The sequence below is a fragment of the Petaurus breviceps genome, unplaced genomic scaffold (genome assembly GCF_028583685.1).
Source record: "Petaurus breviceps papuanus isolate PSGF00001 unplaced genomic scaffold, PetGlider_PUasm1.0 208, whole genome shotgun sequence".
Taxonomy (NCBI): Eukaryota; Metazoa; Chordata; class Mammalia; order Diprotodontia; family Petauridae; genus Petaurus; species Petaurus breviceps.
In genome coordinates this window covers 28057294-28077013 of record NW_027185852.1, presented here as the reverse complement: position 1 = coordinate 28077013, position 19720 = coordinate 28057294, and the positions used below count along the sequence as shown (strand labels likewise).

General features: G+C 45.8%; 1 protein-coding gene across 1 annotated transcript in view; it reads left to right on the top strand.

Moving 5' to 3' along the window:
- Window positions 1-8054: 8054 nt before the first annotated feature.
- Window positions 8055-19720, top strand: part of LOC138165365 (UMP-CMP kinase) — a 29602-nt gene continuing 17936 nt past the window's right edge. Inside the window, exon 1 of the mRNA XM_069093625.1 lies at window positions 8055-8347. Within this exon, the coding sequence (XP_068949726.1) occupies window positions 8123-8347 (225 nt within the window). The 5' untranslated portion in view covers window positions 8055-8122. The remainder of the gene's footprint in view (window positions 8348-19720) is intronic.

Below are 19720 nucleotides of genomic sequence, written 5' to 3'. Positions count from 1 at the left end.
AGTAAATACACAAATAGCAGCAACAACTTCTCATTGGCTCCCTCTTAATCCCTTCCTGGTGATTCTATCTGTGTGTTCCCATATATGACAAAGGAAATGTGGCAGAGTGACTAGATGCAGGAGAAACTGGGTTCAAATCCTGACCACCTTTACTAGCAATGCCATACTGGACACGTCTCGTAATCTCTGTAAGCCTCAGTTTCCCCATTTGAAAAATGGGGATTCTAACCCTTTGGGGATCCGTAATCACCATGAACTTGTAGTCAGCATGCATCCCACTCATCTAGAGCTAGCTTTTTTTTTTACTTGGCATTATTTTGTGTGTGTGGAGTGGGCTTGGGGTGTCTTTCTTCACTTAAATTGGGATCTTGGGATCCTAGGTCTAGAGCTGGAAGGGACCTCAACCCCTGTATTTTACATCTGAGGAAACCGAGGCCCAGGGAGGTTAAGTGACTTAGGATCTGATAGGATCATAGGTACAGATAGAAAGGACCTCAAAGCCGGTCTAGTCAAATCCCTCCCCACTCCCATTTCACAACTGAGGCCCAGGGAGGTTAAGTTGCCTAAAGTCATAGTGTCAAACTTAGGTCCCCTGTCTCCAGGGCAAGTGGTCTTTCTACTACTTATATTTCTCATTATCTTTAATTATAGTAAAAAAAAAAAAAAACAACAATAACATTCATTTCAAAACCTCCAGGAACCAGAATTTTCCTGGTTTTTCAGTGGGCACTCCCCTCATCAACACAAAGCACTACATCTCCCTGCCTTTGTAGTGGCTATGATAGCAAAAACTCAGCACCTGGTGGCTGTAAAATTTGCAGCTCAGAGACATTAAAAGACTCACCCAAGGTCATACAGCTAGAATGGGAAGCTCCAGGGCAGCGACTCAGTTTTTCTAACTCCAAATGCAATGATCTTTGCAGAGTTCCAATGGGCACTTAGTTTTGTTTCATTTTCCATTTTTACTATTACATGTTTTTGCTATAAACAGGTGCCAGGTTGTTCTGTATTTTTTTTAAACTATAACTCAGCTACAATGGGTAGGAACTGAAATCAGAAAAAGGAAGCCACCAAATAAAGGAAGCTGATGCCTTGCAAAAGTTGGATAAATCAAAGCTGCTTCATGAGGACTGACTGAACTGATTCATGGGATTGTTTTTTATCATTGTGGGGAGATTCCTGTGAGTCCCCTGTGATTTCCTGGCTCCCTGAAAGCTGCTTTGAGGCTTCTGGAAAGAGCCGTATGACATACCTAACAGGGGGCCTCCAATATATGTAACAAAACTCAACAATAAACATCAAACTCCATTAGAATGTGAAATATTCCAGGCAGGTCAGCATGGTTGGTGGCAGGTAGCTCACATCAGTGAGACCACAGATCCACCAAAGCCGATACACTAGCTGGCTAGAGTCATCTCTAAGCAGGAAATGAAGGGACTACTGCCTTTTCCCTCCCACTACCATAGAGAGAGGCACTGAGGAAGTGCTTACTGAGTTAAGAAAGAGGAAGAGTAATTATATAGTTTATCGGTAATTATACAGTTTATCAATTACACAGTTTGTTCATACTAGAACAGACCATTTACCATTCAACAGCGTTCTGCAGAGTTTGTGTTAGTAAAAGAACTTACAAAGCCACTTAAGTATTCTCACAAAGGTTAAAAGATGCTTCTCTGAAGCTGAGGATGGATAGAGATGTAGCTCCCAGCATTAATGAGTTGACAATGTTGGAAATAAGCTGATGAAATTTATGAGAACTTATTAGGGAAGGTAGAGAGAATTTTCAGCTTTCTGGAATCAGACTTGCCTGACAAACATTTATGTACACATAGCAGGGCAGGGTAGACTTGAGGAGAAAAGATCTCATTACCTACCCAAAGCAAACAGAGACGCCCATCAAACCACACGATGTTAATATCCTGTGTGTGCAGTGTGACCATTTCAGTGATACAGTGGCTATTTCAGGGATATTCTGAAAGGTTATTTTGATTGTTCACCATACGATGTATGCCAAGTGTCTATCTTCCTTTCAAAGCCCCAGATAATGCTCAGTCTTCTCCTAGCAGATAGTATAGTGCTTTTATGGCATTAAGTAAATCCCTAATAACTTTGGTTGTTCTTACCAATAGGGTGACATTAAGGATGAGAGGACTGATTGTTATCACCATGAAAAGAGAAGCTGGAATTCGCTTCTGTAACCCCTATGCCTAATTCTGTGACTTATTTTTTATATGCTTTAGCATCTTGCTACTTAATTTCCTGTAGTTGTTTAAACCTATCCCTCTATCTGGAGTTAGGCTTAATCAGAAAGTTCTGAACTCAAATAAGTACCACTTAATGACCATGTGACTTAGTAGCCCTCCCTTTGTATATTACCAGATCTGTTCCAGGAAAGTAAGGTCACAGTAGCTCTCTTGGCTTCCACGTCATACTTTTGAACCTTCAAATTATTTTTGTTGTTGAGTCGTTTTCAGTCATGTCCAGGTCTCTGTGACCCCATTTGGGGTTTTCTAGGCAGATAATGGAGTGGTTTGTCATTTCCTTTTCCAGCTCACTTTACAGATGAGGAAACTGAGGCAAACAGGGTGAAGTGACTTGCCCAGGATCACACAGTTAGTCAGTGTGCGAAGCTAGATTTGAAATCAGAAAGATGAGTTTTCCTGACTCTAGGCTAGGTGGTCTGTGCACTATGGAGCCATCTAGCTGACTCAAGTTACAGCCCACTAGAAAACTTAGGTCTTTTTCATACCAGAAGCTTCCTAGACACATTTGTCATAGAGCAGTTGTTATTTTGTGCTAAAAAGTTGTCTGAAATTACTTGCCAAGCCGTATTAAAATCTTAGCCTGATTTTATAGGACCAGAAAATTGCAGGAAAGGTCATTTGCCCAAGGAAGTGAGTCAGTGGCAGATTTTTCATAATAATCAATCAACATTAAATCGAAAAGTTTCTGTACAAATAAAGCTAATGTAACCAAGGTTAAGAGGTAAGTGGAAAATTGGGAAAGAATTTTTACAACCAGTGTTTCTGATAAAGGCCTCATTTCTAAAATATACAAAGAATTTAGTCAAATCTATAAGAATACAAGCCACTCCCCAATTAATAAATGGTCAAAGGATATGAACGGGCAGTTCTCAGAAGATGAAATTAAAGATATCTATAAGCATATGAAAAAATGCTCTAAATCACTATTGATTAGAGAAATGCAAATCAAAAAAACTCTGAGGTACCACATCTCATCGGCCAGATTGGCTAAGATGACAAAACAGGAAAATGATAAATGCTGGAGAGGATGTGGAAAAATTGGAACACTAATGCATTGTTGGTGGAATTGTGAACTGACCCAACCATTTTGGAGAGCAATCTGGAACTACACCCAAAGCGTTATAAATAAGTTGCATACCCTTTGACCCAGCAATACCACTTCTAGGGTTATATCCCAAAGAGATCAGAGAAGTGGGAGGAGGACCCATATGTACAAAAATATTTATCGCAGCTCCTTTTGTGGTAGCAAAGAATTGGAAATCAAGGAGATGCCCATTAATTAGGGAATGGCTAAACAAGTTGTGGTATATGAATGTAATGGAATATTACTGTGCTATAAGAAATGAGGAGTAGACACACTTCGTAATAACCTGGAGAGACTTATATAAACTGATGCTGAGTGAGAAGAGCAGAACTAGGAGAAATCTGTATGCAATCACAGACAGAAGGTATGTGTGACGACTAACTTTGATAGATTGGGCTTCTCTCAGCAATGCAAGGTTATAAGACAACTCCAAAAGACTCATGATTAAAAGAGATGCCCACACCCTGAGAAAGAGCTGCGGAGTCTGAACGCTGATTGGAGTAAACTACTTGCTCTGTTTCTTTTTCTGGTTTTGTTTTGCTTCTTCTTTCCCACTAATCAGAAATTCCATCCATCATAATCCTTCTTTACAACCTGACTAATGATTAATGTGAAGATATCTGTAGACCCTATATTTGATTGCATGCCGCCATGGGGGAGGGGAGAGGAGAAGAAGGGGGAGAAAATTTGAAACTCAATGGACTGTGGAACTGAATATTATAAACTAAAAGTAAATAAATTAAAAAAAATAATCAATCAATAAGCATATATTAAATGTCTACTATCTGCTACAATGCCTAAATTTCCCTGAGTGTTGTTTCCCCTTCTTCTTCTAAAGAACCATCCCCTAAAATAAAAACTAAAAAGAGAAAAAAGAAAAAAATTCAGCAAAACTGACTGATGAATTAACAAGATCCAATGTCATGTGTAATGCTCCAAACCCATGGACCCTAAGGAGTAGGCAAAGGAGTAGGGAGAAGTGTCCTTTTCTATCTATTCCTTGTGGTCAAGCTTGTTTTCCATAATTTCACAATATTTAGCTTGAATTATTTTGTGGTTGCTCTTCTTTCTCTTTGCATTGTTGTAGTCCTTGTATATACTATTCTCTTAGTCCTGCTTACTTCTATTTGCATCAATTCACATCTTTCCACATTTCTCATATTCATCGTACTTTTCGTTTCCTGCAACGCAGTAATATTCCATCACATTCATGTGCCACAACCTGGTTAGACATCCCCACATGATGGACATATACCTGGCTTCTAGTTCTTTGCTACCACAAAAAATGCTGCTTAAAATATTTTGGTAAACATGGAACTTTTCTATCAACTCTCTTCTATTATTTCCTTCATTATGGCATGAATGGTTTTTGTCCTGTCATGTTTTTCTGGGAGACCTATGATCCTTAGGCTGTCTCTATGCATCCTGTCTTTGTGATTAGTATGTTTTGCCTGGAGCCTATTTCCTTATAATGTTACTGCTTTTGCCTCTCTTCTAGGTTGTCCTTTACTTCTTTTTATTTACATTCCCAGTCTATTGTCCTCTCTTTTGTTTCTTTGGTGAGATTACAGATTCTAGTTTTTCTATTCTGCCCATTATTTTTGCTGTTAAGGCCATTATTCTGCTCTCATAAGTTTTATTTCTCTTTTGAACCATTCAGAAACAGGGTCTTGTGGTTCCATGTTCTCTTCACATTCCACAGGGCCTTCTGTTTTATCAAGTATTCAATCATTTTCCTTTGTTTTGCAGTATTTGTTCACAGATAGGGACACTGGCTTACTGGACCTGTGGGCCCAGATTTCCTTCTGTTGTTACTGTTTTTCCTGTTGACATGCTTGTGTTCAAGGTTGTTGAGTTTTCTTTTTCCTGAAATCTTTGGTAACTTCAGTCTTTCCCTTCCCTTATTTATCCCTATATTACTCACTTCATGATTCCCTCCTGATCCTGGTTTCCATAGGGTTTGGGTCTTAAAGCATATCAGCCTCCTTCCATACTAGGTAATTCAAAGTTCGCCAACCTAGATCTCTGCCCCAAGTGACTTTTGGTCAGAATTGACCCCACTTGGACAGGGTTGTCTACCAGGCAGTATTGGCAGTTCAGAGCTTTGCATCACTGGTGCTATAGGGTTGTGGCCCCTGGCTCATGTCCTTAGGTCTGTTAGGGCAGCCTCACTGCTGGTAGCTTGGGAGGCAGAGCAGTGACAAGTGAGCTCAAGGTAAGTGTCAATTTGTGGATCTGGATTTTGTTTTCTAGCTTATTTTGGATTCCAGGTGTCTTACACCATGTTGACAGCTGACACTGCTTTATATTTGATTCATTATTTGTTTTGGAGAGGTTTGAGAGGTTGTGGGGATCAGTGACAAGGTCTACTCCTCCATCTTGCTGCTCATGTGAATTTCCATTAACTTTCAATTTACAAAACAAAAGCTGATGCAATAAGAATATTAGCATACCGTTTGACCCATTAACTAGGGAAACATTTTCCCATCTGTGTATACTGGAGAAAAGTGAGTATAAATTTACAGAACTATAGCAGGGAAGCCCAAGGAGGAGGAACACAAATGCCCAGCACAACTGACAACTCCAGACGACTGACATGATATACTTTCCTCCCCTTAGGAATGGCCTGAACAACAATTTACTGATGGGCTCCTCTCCTGAGTGAGAAGGCTGTTTATCTCCTCCACTATGGCCACTCTACAGCTACATTCTTTCAGAAGAAAACATAAGATCAAAATCTGGGAATCTTCAGAGCTTTCCTAGGTCTCTCCTCTTGGTTGGGCTCTCCCTGTGGGAGTAGATAGAAATATGAATCAGTTTTTCCACAGGCAAAATCTTTTCTTTTCTCTACTCAGTTCATGCAAGCAGTGGGTAAAAGAGACAAAACTTGTTATACTCCAGCCTATTCTTCCAAGCAGATGGCAGTGCAAGTTCTAAGTAGGGTTTCTTCCTTGATTCAAGTGGAGATTTCTCCTGGGATCAGCATTGCTTCTGAATTAGCTCTTCTGTGAGTTGCTCTATTAGTCCAAAGCAAGGTCCCCTCAGTGAAATGATTTACTTTTATCTTATGGTTATAAGCCCAAATTCAAATTTCTACCAACTAAGCCATAACTTGGCAATATACATTTGTCTCATAGTCACCAAATAGTCCTAGGGACCAGAGTTTCCCAGCTATTAACTCAAAGTCCTGATAGCAGGAATTTGTAAATTATATGCTTAGAAAGAGGACACTTGGGACATTTTTACCTGAAGTAAGTGAATTTTCTCCAGGGTTTTTTTTTTTTAATAAAGCATTTCTCTCACAACTGTCTTTGTTTTCTCCCCTATAAATGAAAATAAACAAAAAATAAAAACTACCCACCTCTGAAAGAGACAGTGCCTTACATCAAACTATGCAAAAAATTACAAGGTAATAGTAGGTTAAGGTACTGGAAGTCTTCATGTGGAAGGTTGGGATCTGAGGTGAACTTTGAAGGAAACTTCCAAAAATTGAAAGTGAGGACGAAGTGCCTTCCAAGCACTGGCACAGCCAGTCAGAGATGGGAAATGGAGCGATAAGTATGAAGCTCAGTAAGGCTAATTTGCCTGGAGTGGAGTAACCTGTACTAACATTGCAGAGGCAGGTTGGAACTGCACTGCTCTAGCATTTGATTGCTAAACAGAAAAGATTCTAGTGATAATAATGGCCAGTGGAGTTTTTGTTGGGAAGTGGCATGGTCAGACTTGTGTTTTAGGAAGATTAGATTAGCAGCTATGCAGCAGATGGATTGCAGTGGGGAAAGGCAAGGACTTCCATTGGAAAGATACAGGCAAGAGATGATAAGGTCTATGCCAGGGTGGTGGCTGTGAGTGGAAAGGAGGAGACAGATGAGGAGATGATATTAATGTTAGAGAGAAGAATCAAGGTCCCTGGCCCACTCTGTGGCTTCCTTTACTTTGGCTGTTCTGGGGCCAGCGTTGGCCAGTTACATTGGCACAATCAGGATGATTCCTAAGTGTATCTGTGCCCGTGATTCCTTTAATTGATCATATCTGAACCCTTAACAAAGGTTCTTCTTCGAAAACCTATGATGGGAATGATCATGAAAGCTCTTGTGAAAAGGCCTTTATTCTAAACGGTACATTAAGAACAGATTGGTGATGACATGGGCTGGGCATCCATCCAATGTCAAGAGACTGCCACAGACATGGACCTGCCTCCGAGCAGGGGAGAGAGCTGGACTCAGAGCTAGGAAGCCCTGGGCTCCCCCTGGCCCCTACTGGCTGGGTGACCCTGGGCAAATCACTTAACCTCTGAATGTTTCAGGCAACTCTACAACTCAAAAGGGACAGAGTAGCTGAGCTTTCCTCATTTAGGAATTCTCTACATCAATTCAATGCATTAAAAAAAAATTGAGCTCCTACTATGTGCCAGATGCTGGGGATACAAAAAGAGGGCAAAGACAGTGGCTGCCCTCAAGGGGCTTACATTCAATGGAATCAGAAGCCTTGGATTCACTCTATAAGGGAGGTCACGGGCCCAGGGCTTCCCCAGTGCTTCCCAATTGGATGAGGAGAGAAGAGGGCTGTCCCATCCTCTTGACTCTCACTGGTGGGGATGGAAGGGGCGGGGTGGGGCGGCCCGGGTGGCTCCACCCCTCCTCGCCTCTCCCCCTCCTGCTGCCCACCCGCCCTCGAGGCCCCGCCCCCGGCCGCCCGCCCTCTCGCCCCTCCCCGCGCTCCTCCTCTTCCCCGGCTGCCAGACCGAGTGCCCGGGAGTCGAGCTTTTTGGCGTATGCTGAGCTGCAGCCTCCGCCTCCGCGTCTCCGCTCCCGGCCTCGCGCTCCCGCTGCCCTTCCTGCTGCAGCCGCCCCGGGCCCCAGGTCCGAGCGTCCGCCGCCTGCTCCCCCTGACCTCCGGCTTCGGCTTCCGCCAGCCTCGCCTCATGAAGCCGTTCGTCGTGTTCGTGCTGGGCGGGCCCGGCGCCGGCAAGGGCACCCAATGTTCCCGCATTGTGCAGGTGAGAGCCGGGCCTGCGGCCTCAGGGATCCCCGGACTACGGCTCCCGGCGTGCCCCTCGGGACCGCCCCGCTGCCCGAGCGCCGGGCGCTCGCGGGGCATGCCGGGACTTGTGGTCCTGCGAGGGCGAGCGAGGGAGGCCGGGACCCTCGGAGCCCGAGCGGCCGCGGGTCATGCCGGGATTTGTGGTCCCCGGGCAGAGGGAGGGAGGCCGGGACCCCTGGAGAGGGACCGGTCCCGCGGGGCATGCCGGGACTTGTGGCTCCGGTGCCGGCCCCCGCCTCCGCTGGAGGGAGGTGCCAGGAGCAGCCAAAGGTCGCGGGCGATGGCCACGTAGCTGTCGCCTGCCTGGCCGGCGGGGTCCTCCTCCTCTCCGGGCCTCAGTTTCCCTTGCAGTCCATGCTCTGACCCCCGCCCATCCCCGCTGGCCCAGGGCAGCCTCTCCGGGCCTCAGTTTCCGGGTTAGGCTGCAGGATCTCCAGGCTCCCTCCTGCGCGCAACTCCAGGAGCTAGCTGGTCACCTGCCCCTGACCTCAGGGGGAGTCTTTAGGCCCAGACAGCCGCATAAAGGCCTCACCAGGATTCTCTCCCCTCGAGGAGCCGGGGCTGGGTCACACGGGGCGCCTCTCTTGGGGGGGAACCCTCTCTGCGGGGAGCCTGTGGGGGGGGAGAAGCTCCTCTCCTCGGGGCGCCTCTGGGGGGGGCTCCTTTCCGAGGGGCACCCCTCTGGGGGCCTCCCGGGGTCCCTTTCCTGGGGTGTGGGGCTCCCCTGGGCTCTCCAGGACAGGGCTGCTCACCCGTGGTTCTGGGGTTTGGAAGCAGCTGTGACGGAAGTCTGTTGTTAAGTAGTCAAGTACTTTATTGTACTTTATTATATTCTTTTGTATTTTTGTTTATGTTGTTAACTGTTTTCCCCAGTTATTTTTTTTTTAAAGCAGTCGGGTTAAGTAACTTGCTCAAGGTTACACGGCCAGTTATTTCTGGGTGTGGTGCTAAGTATCTGAGTCCAGATTTGATCCCCAGGTTATCCCGACACTGGAGCCGGTGCTCTTACTTGCTGTGCTACCTGGCCGCCCTTCCCAGTTACAATTTAATCTGGTTTAATCACAGCTAGAGTATGACTCTTCGGTCTAGCCCAGCTCTTTCATTTTTTGTCTAAGGAATCTGAGACCCAGAGACAAATGACTCGTCCAAGGTCACAGTTAGGCGGTGACAGGATTTGAACGCATATCCTAACTCCCCATCTGGTACTCTTTTAGTGTCAGTGAGTAATTCAGGGGCCTGCTGAGCCCAGGATCACAGAGTTAGAAGGGACCTCAGAGGACAGCCTGGCCACCTCCACCCTGTGCCAGGATGCCAGGGAAACCTCCCAGACCAGAACTTGCCCTGTGCCTGCCAGCTCTCTCTGAAGGAATCCAGGGTGGTCTGGAAACTGCTTTGAGCCGGATGCTGCCCGTCCTTAAACTTTGGGAAAGTCTCTTACCTTGAGCCAAAATCTACCTTGGCCACTGAGGAACAATGATGGAATGGGATCGGATTTGCTTGTGGGTGTGCATGGGCCAAGTCACTAAAAGGTTGGCCTCCAGAGAAGGGAGAGCCTCTCAGTGATTGTGGGGAAAGATCAGATCTGAAGGGAAGACCTTGACCCTGGCAGCCTTTGATGGGAGAGTTGAGGAGCTGTTGTCTCCAGGATCCTTTCCTCCTTGGCCTCTCTACTCCAAGGCCTTGGCTGAATTGGGATTTGGGCCTTTACTAATTTATCGATGCTGTTGTCCTGAATTTCCTCCAGGGTTATCTTCTGGACCAGCCTAACAAAGTTGCTTTGTCCCAACTCTGAGATGTCAGTGTGTGTGGTGCATGGGTGTGCTCACTGGGTTCATCAGGATCTGAGGTTGTGAGCTCCCCAGCAGGGTTTTGTAACTGCAGCCCCCCTTTTTTTTTTTCAATTTAAAGAAAGAAAAAACAAACCCAATATGTTGACAAGGGAAATAATACTTAAATTCTATTTTTTCTTCATCTTTAGATTATTTTTGCCTCTTTTTCCTCCACCTCTTAGAAGGCAGATGATAAAGTGGAAGATTGGAAAAACAGCATGACTGGCTTCAAAGAATTTTAAATGAATAATAGATCACAAACATATAGATTCTAGATGATTCAAGACTAGAAGCAGTATTTTCTAGAGGAACAAGCATTGGATTCATGTCAGATGACCTGAGTTTCAGTTCCTAGTCTTACTTGAGCCCTTTGCCAAGTATCATGTATCTCAATTTCAATTTCTTTGAAAAAACGAGAGGATTGGATTAGATTAGGGATTCTTAGCCTAGGGTCCACATACCACCCAAGGTCTGGTCTGTGAACTTGGATGGGAAAAAAAAATGCCACCTTTATTTTCACTAACCTCTAACTGAAATCAAGCATTTCCTTCCATATGAATTCCTAAAGCGTGATTGTGGCCAGGGGTCCTTTCTCAGGCAGCCCTAGCTGGTGGGCCAAAGGTGTCCAGCAGGAGCTGAAAGGTGTAGAGCCCCTTGACCTTGAAGATTCCAAAGGACCTTTTAATTGGTCAAAATCCTTTGACTTCATCAATCAGTTTAAAGCCCTGTTATCCCCCTTTGCAGAATAGGAAATCGAGGTTCAGGGAGGTGAGTCTTGCCCAGAGTCTTTGAGCTAGTGAAGGTCAGGGCTGTGATTTATCTTTTGTCCTCTCTTTCCCTCCAAGTCTTGGGCTTTTACTAAACCCAGACCCCCCTTCCCCCCACCTGCCAGCTCAAGGCATTTAGTTGGTTTTTATTTTAGTGACAAGTTTTGTTTTAACATAGCCAATCAAGTGTGCTCCCAGAAACCTATTAAGTAAAAAGGATAAAAACTCCCAAACCTAGCAACCAACCTGGTTTGTGCCTAATAATCCCATATATAAACCGTGCCCTTATTTTGAAAGAGGAGAGATGACTGTGTGATTTGACAAAGGTTATTGAGATAGGGCAAGCAGCCTCTAGTCTTTGACCTGAATTTTGTGACCATGCAGTGTCACCTTTCTTCCCTGGTGACTGCTTTCACCATGTAGGTTTTTCCTCTTCCTTCTCTCAAACCTCAGTTGTTTTCCAGGCTGGGATTGACTTGTCCAGGGCAGGAGTGTTAGCTATAGTAAAATTCCTTTTCACAGGCAGGATTGAGCAATCTTAGATGAGGCCTGTGGGTTAGTCTGAGTGACCCTTGGTGATTTAATGATGAGGTCTGAGATTCTGAGTCTGGAGTCACATTGGTTAGACCTCCACTCCCCTGCTTTACTAAATTCTGAATGACCTCCAGGGTCTGGAGTTGGGCTTTTCTCGTTGCCCCAGGAATGTCACATCAGTGGCTGCTAACACCATTGGAAGCCTTGGACTGCCAATTGATGATAAGCTTGAGTTCCTAAGACCTGGGGATTTTAGAGCAAAGGATCACCTTGTAGACCTAGGTGGGACGAAGCCTCACAGGGATTCAAAGCCTCTGTTCCTAAGTGAGCATCTTGAACTCCATCCGTCCATCCCCTGCCTGCCCTGCCTTGGATCCTCTCTCCTGTCCTTTCTCCTTCCAAGCCTATGCAGTTTGTTTAGACCAGGAGTGTGCTGCCTACAGCTCAGGATACTCCTAATTCTCCAGAGTGCTGCCTGAACTAGATTAAAATGTCATTGGGAAATACTTAACAGAATAAATAAAAATAGAGTAAAGTGTAGATAATGTTAATATGTGGTTTTCTAAGTCATTATCCAATCATCTCAGTTTTTATTTGAGTTGGACCCCACTGATCTAGATCTTAGGCTCCTCCCTCCCGATGTCTGTCTGTCAGTCATCTTCTAGGGTCCTTCCCTTCTTCCTCAGTGTCTTTAGCACCAGCATTCCACCCCCCACACCCCCATTCAGTCCCCATTTATCATCCTTAGGCCTACACTGCTATTTCTTTGTGGGGAAAGCATTTGTTAGCTCTAAAGCACCATGATTATTATCATATAATGGACAGGAAAATGGTTAAGTCATTTTATAAAAACCTCTCCATCTTTAAATTGTAGAATTGTTTTTGATGTTAGCTAGTCACACCAGACCCAAATTCTGCTCCCTCAAGGGGATAGATATCCTTGCCAGACTCTTATTGCTGGATGCTTCTTAAAATACCAGGAAGCCTTTCTCCCAGAGCCAGTCACAAAAATTCAAGAATCAGGCCCTTAGGCCAGCCTGGTTTCTCCTGGAGAGCCTCCCCTTAAGTGTTTTCCAGCTTGTAAATTCCTTCGAGGGCCTGGCCCTCAGTTGAATCATTTTTACTTTGCCACCTGACCCAGGCTTGAGTTAGACTGCCCGAACATGTAGTCACACTGGCTCCCAGGGGATGCCCAGGCTTTGGTCAAGGTCAGTTGCCTCAGATAACTGTGGAGTTGTAGAATCTGAATGGGAAACTGATGGGAACCTTTAGGGGTCCTCAGAGAATAGACTGGGGCTGAGGTAAGGTAGGGGAGGCTGTAGGAAAAAGGGAAAGGTGGCATTGGGGGAGAGGGGGCTAGAGATGAGGGCACAGTGGATGGCCTGCCTGAGCTGGGGAAGTGGAGGGTGAAATGATGGGGTTTGGCAGTGGATTCCTCTGGGTCAGTGGAGGAGAGGGAAGACTCTCAGATGGCTTGGGGGTTCATCCCAAAGAAAGAGGGGCATTTGGAGGAGGGATGGGTTTAGAGAGGGACATAACAGTAATAATAATGACTAGTATTTCTGTAGCACTTGCTTTATTTACAGTATCTGATTTCATCCACACTATAACTTTGTTTGGTAGGTACCATACTTCGTTTTACAGTTGATAAAATTGAGAGAAACAAAGGTGAAGTGACTAGTATCCAAGGCAGAATTTGAACTCGGGTCTTTCTAAGTTCCAAGTCCAACTGCGCTACCTGGCTGTCCCATAAATTAAAAAAAAAAAATATTCCTTGGCCTGGAGGAGTCTCTGTTCTCACTGGGGGCACCTCCAGATAGAGGAATAGTGGCCGGATAAGGATGCTTTGAATGCATAGTTATAGGGGTGGGGGCTGTAGGGGAGAAGGTTTGACATATGCTCTCCAGAAATAATAACAGCATTAATTTGGTCATAGTTCCAGAAAAAGAGCTCAGGGGTGACAGAGTGGAGGGAGAAGGAAGTTGGCAATTTGAGGGTTGCTGTTGTACATTGTCAGGGAGGAGTTGACCAGAAATCGGGGAGGGCGTCCAGGTGTGGTGGGCCAGTCCCCATGCTGAAATCCAGGCTCCTGGGTGTGCCCAGTGTTTGGAGAAGAGCATGGACCCGGAACCCCAGGAGTGCAGCAGGGATGGGTTTAGAGAGGGGCATAACAGTAATGATAATGACTAGTATTTCTGTAGCACTTGCTTTATTTACAGTATCTGATTTCATCCACACTATAACTTTGTTTGGTAGGTACCATACTTCGTTTTACTGGGCTGACCTTCCCATACCGTGGCTGTCCCTCAGTTTCCCTGCAGGGCAGAGCCAGCATTCTGCCCTCTGCACTCCAGAGGATTGCCATCTGTCCTGGCATGAACCTGGTGGGGATGGTGGAGGAGAGGTGGGGGGACTTAGAATGTCAGTGGAAGATGCAGCAGGTGATACATGTGTGTATTCATTGTGTCATTACTGTCTGAGCTGTTTTTAAGCCACATCATAAGCAGAAATGAGATGGGGGTTAAAACTAAGAACTCCACTTCATTCCCTCTAGTTTTGTTACCAGAAAAAGGGGTTCCTGGTGAATGCTGTCTCCCCAGATCACTGCTGTGGGAATGCCCCCTCATGGTCAAGGCTGTCTGGACAGGCCATGGCATGGGTCTGTGTGTGGGGGCCCCATCCCACCGCAGGGCTAGGCCAGGCATTTCCCTCCCCCCCAACTTCTGTCCCCTGGTTAAAGGGGGAAAGTAGGGAAGCCTCAGTTTCAGTTGCAAGCTTTGGACAAGCACTTCCTTCACTTCGGTCCCAGAGCAGAAGCAGCAGCCTTCGGGATTTACACTTCCTGTCTCTTCTCCAGGTTTCTGCCCCTCCCACCATGCTAGGGGGTGCTTGTGGTTTGATGGCATGTAGCAGATAAGTCTGATGCACATGATAATTTCCATAAATAACTGCAGAGTACTCTGGGGAGGGAGCACTCATTTCTTGTGGAAAAATGGGGAAGGCTTCCTTTGGGAGGGGCAGCTTCCAGGGGGTGGTGATGGCGGACGTGGATGAATGGAAAGTTTGCAGTGTTTGGTATGCCCTTTGTCTGTTCAAACTTCATGTCCTCAGTTGGAGGGGCAGAGGGCCAAGATGGAGACTTGGGCGGCAGGCCCTTGGAGTGTCCAATCATACATGAAGAGGAAGCTGGGAGACAAAGGCTGGTGCCTGCTGGAGACCGCAGAATCTTGGAGGGGTCCTCACCTGAGTCCTTGAAGGCACAGCCCTGGGTGGCCTGGCCAGGATGGCCAGACCCTGACCTAGAGAAGCAGTGTTTCCCCAGGTCCAGAGCACTCAGCCTCTCGACCTCACTTTGTGTTACTTGCTGATGTCTGTATGCTGCATCTCCCAAGTGGAATGTAAGGCCCTTGAGGGGAGGGGTTTTTGTTTGTTTGTTTTTTATTCCTATCAGGAACCTGGCTTGTGATTCACTTATAAATATCTGTTGAATCTAATTGTGCCAGGACTGGTGATAAGGGCCTGGGGTGGGATATTAGTGGAGATACTAAGAACAACACAGAGCTAAAACTTGCTTAGATTAAAGGAGATAGAGAGGCCCTTCTCAAATGTAGGCCGGCTGTCTTTGTCTTCAGGCCTCTCTCCTGAACTGTGACTGTGACTAGCTAATCTGATAAACCGAGACTAGCTAACAATCGAATAAGAGAGGTCCAGCCCCCTTGGTCACACATGGGTATTTAAGGGTTGGCCACCCAAAGAGAATTCTTGGCTGGGGGGGAAGAAGCATGGAGATTTCAGCCCAGGTGGTGGTTGAAATGATGGGGGGTTGGGGGGAAGGAGGAGGGCTAACCCAGATGGTGAGGGATGAAGGAGGAGCTTTGGCCGGCTCCTCATAGCTTACCTGATGTAGGGAAAACCCTCATCATACCAATTCTGGACTACCGGGTGGGGGCTGTTCCTTTCAATGTAATTGCCATGTGAAAACATATTTGCCCTAACATTCCAGCAACCTTAACCTGACAAATCTGGAACATTTCCCCAGACTAAACATTTGATAAGAGCATTTAGAACTTAATGGGGAACAGGTGTGATTGACATCGTGTTAGCCAGACCTGTCTTACGCTGCCTGGTGATCAGATTTGAGTTAGTACAGCTTCCTGAAGGAAAAGCATCAGTTCCCAGCTAGTCTGAGAGCCTCCCCTGTGGGGCTGGGATGGTGCTCGATACCTCTGCTTTCCAGACCCTTCATCTGAGCAGCAGCTGCAAGCCATGAGAGAGATGGGGACTGCTGGACACAACTGGAGGGTTCTGGCCTTGACTCCCAGGGCCAGTCTCCTCTCCTCTCTGAGCGTCAGCTTCCTTGGAAGGTAGAGAACAATACTGGGGCAGGAATTTCTCTTTTTTTTAAATCATCTCTTGATATCTTATGTTTTTATATATATTTACCAAGTTTCCTTTTTCCTTCCCTCTTTTAGAGTCAACCCTTATAACAAAGAATAAAAAAGGAGAAAACTCCCACCTGTATAACTGATCATACTGGGTTGTGGTGCTTCAATGAAGTAATGACTGTTTCTTAATTCAGAAAGTGCTATAGCAGTGTCCTCTTCCCTCCTTGTACTGAGCCCTCCGGGTGGGGTGGAGTGGGGGGTGGGAAGCAGTTTGGTGAGAAATAGCAGTGTCTCCCTCAGAGTGACTATGATACCTAGGAATATATGAGAAGTACATTAAGAAGTTCAAAATAGTGCTTTGTGAGGCCCAACCAAGACTTTTGGAGTTGGTGACATTTGGGTTGGACTTTAGGTGAAGAGGAGCCATAGTTAAGAAAATCAAGGATTAAGTCCTACTTCTGTGGCTTTGAGATGTTCCCTGTGAAGGGGGATTCTACGGATGGAGGCAAGGGGTGCTGGCTCCTTTATTGTAACATTTGTCCAAACAAATTACAAAACAGGCACCTCTGAATCACACCCTGCCAGGCAGGCCCAGAGTTCATTTCTACAGATGAGATGTGACTGGTAGTAATGGATCCAACTGCCTTTGCCTCTTCCTCTCTCCATCTTTACCCAGTTGCGGTCATGGCTTTCTCCTGCTGAAAACCTAGGCCCCTTTCCCTCCCCCAAAACCATGGTGCTGGATCTGTCTGTCCTGCCTTGTGGCCCCTTAACTCCATTTACCCCCAAACTGGGGCCCTGGCTATTCCCTGAGCTGGTCCTGGGCTCCCCTGCCCCCAGGATGTGCCAGCTCCCAGAGATCTTCTCAGCTATTTCTCCAGCTGAAATCTGTCATGAGTCATTTTGTGAAAAATAAACGTTTATTGTCTTTTTATATCACCTGCATTTCCCCCTGGATCCCTCTTTTCTCCCCCTTCCAGAGTCACCCCTCGTAACAGAGTAGAAAAAATCTCTGCAACAATTTCAGCAAAACTAAGTACCATAATGAAAGCTGACGTGATGTATGCAGTATTCGGAGCTGTAGGCCCCCCCCCCCCCCCCTGCAGAGGAGGCAGGAGGGCGCCATCTTGAACCTTCCCTTCGAGGCCAGTTCTCATGACAGCGTTCTTTTTATTTCCATTCACATTGTGGTTCCTGGGTGGTTCTGCTTGGTTCCCTTTGCATCAGTTCATCTTAGGCTGCCCATGGGTCAATGATCATCATGTTCATTGTTCCTGAGAGCTCAGGCATGTTCCGTTGACTGCATTTAGGTACCACAGTTTGCTTTTTCACACCCTGGTTGCTGGCTGTCTACTTTGGCTCCATCAAAAGTATTGAATCTTCTTCAAGGCCTAGTTCAAACAGTGTCTCCATGAAGTCTTCCCTGCTTCCCTCCCGTTCCTCTCCTTCAAATACAGAGCCTTTCTCACTCTGTCCTGCAGGCTCCCTCTCCTTATACCTCAATGTAGGAATTCCCTAAGCTTTATCTTCATCTTTAAAATGAGAGCAGGGGGTCTTCCCCATTTCTGTGAGCCCCTTTGGCAGGCAGTCTGATGATGCCCAAGGTTGGACCCCTTTGTAGGATGATGTTTTTAACTGCAAATAAAAATGCCCAGGATTAGAAATGAGATAATTTGAAATACAGTTATCCAGATGTTGAAAACCAAACCATAGCTTCCTGTTTCCTAGGTCCGTGAAGAAGAAACCCTGGCCAGATGTTCTCCAAAGGGAGGTAGTGTAGAAGAACAGAAAGAAATGGGATTGGGGATTGGGAGCTGGGTTCAAGTCCCTTCTCCCTGGGCCTTAGTTTCCTCATTTGAAAATGAGGGAATTGCACAAGATCAGTGGAGTCACTCTCAAATGGCAATGGGCAGCCAGGCCAGCTAATCCATACATGAGAGTCCTTGTAGGCTGCATATTGACTTAGGCTTCAAATGAAACATTGTTGATTTTTTTAATGTTGTTAACCATTTCGAAGTTTAATCTGGTTCTGGCCACACTCTGGAGTGTTGGGGACCACCTGAGGGTCTTGTGTCTGACACCTCTGGATTAGATGATCCCTAATGTCCTTGTAACTAGTAATCACTCTGGTGATAGGTTCTTCCTGTATTTAGTGTGGCCAAAGGTTCAAGTGGCGTCTCTTTCCAATTTTCCTATATTGTGAATTCATCTTTCTTATTGTTATTCTGGTAGCTACAGTCCCCTAGTCCCCACTGACCAAGTGGCCAAAGGCAAGACAGACTCTGTGATTCAGGGGGTTAAAAAATGAAGTTTTCTGTCTGTATCTTAAGGGTGATGAAGAAACTGCTAAGCCTGTCTTCATGCCTAGTCATGAGGGCATTCACTGGGCTCCTCCGCCTTAATACCCATTAGAGGCCATTTCTTTTTTTTTTTTTCGTCTTTTGGAGGGCATTTGGGGTTAAGTAACTTGCCCAAGGTTACATGGCTAGTTTTTTTGTGTGGGTGTTAAGTGTCTGAGGCTGGAACCAACTCAGGTCCTCCTGATTCCAGGGCCAGGGCTTTACTCACTGTGCCACCTAGCTGCCCCTAGAGGCCATTTCTAGACCCATAAGCTTGTTACAACAGCAAATCCATTTTTTTTTTTACAAAGAAGATTTTACTTTTCTAATTGAACCTCCCATACTTCCCATTCTGGGGTAATCTATTGTATTTCAAAACCTCTGGGATAAAATTCCAAAGCAGAGTTGTTGCTTATAACCCATTCCCCCCCACCCCCCCAGACTAAATAACAGCCTCTTTGGGCTGATCTGGTTAAGTACTCTCTGGGCTTGGTATTAAACAGTGGGAACAGTGAATGTTTCTCCATGTCCCTTTTTGGCTTTTAAACTCTTTTCATTGCCCATGGCATTTTTCCCAGACAGTAAGAGAGATGGCCCAGATAGCCTGACCAACCCTTATATAAGAAAAGAATGCCTGAGGCTGCCTGGAAATCTTGTTCTTTACAAGGTGAGTCCTTTTGGGGCCTTCTCACCTTGTTACCAGGAAAGGAAAGCACTGCCCAGAAACCAATTCCAGGAAATGATCGAGTCACTTCCATTCTATTTCCAGATGTAGGTAGGAGGAAAAGCAAACATGAACTTCCTAGTTGGGGCAGATGGTCACCCTCTCCTGTGACCCTATTGGTTTATAGCCGGGCCCCACCCCATAGTTAAACAGGATTGTTTCTGATTCCTGACTCTGAAGACTGAGATGCCAATTTGCATCAGCCTGAAACAATTCAGTCCCATAATCCCCTGTTTTAAGTACCTACTATGAGCAAAGCGCTGGGAGGTGGGGGATGGAAGATAAAAAAAAATCATAATCTCTGCCCTCAAGAAACTTTAAATCTCTTTGGGGATAAGCACATAGATGATAAGATTTAAAATGTACCCAGGAGAGCTGGGTTTTTCGGGTTCCTTAAAAAGACTTATATTTTCCCTGTGGCATCATTTCCTGGAACCAATATGAAATTGAAGAAATTCTGAGGGTTCCCATCTTTACTGTAGGTCACCTGGAGACAAGACTTCTTTAGCCTTCTGCCCTTCAGAGTCTTCTCCAGTAGACCAGGTACCTCTGCTTCCTGACCCGGCTCCCAGATATGCATCTGTACCTGCTTGTTGTGAGGCGGGTCTCTTGGGACCTCATAGGACACATTGCCACCTGCAGTGTGGGAGGGAGGACCTTGAAGTTTAATTATGTTCCTCTCTCAGCAGACATGTCTGCATCACAGATTCTCTGCCTGGACTCCCTTCTCCATGGTTAGCATGACCTCATC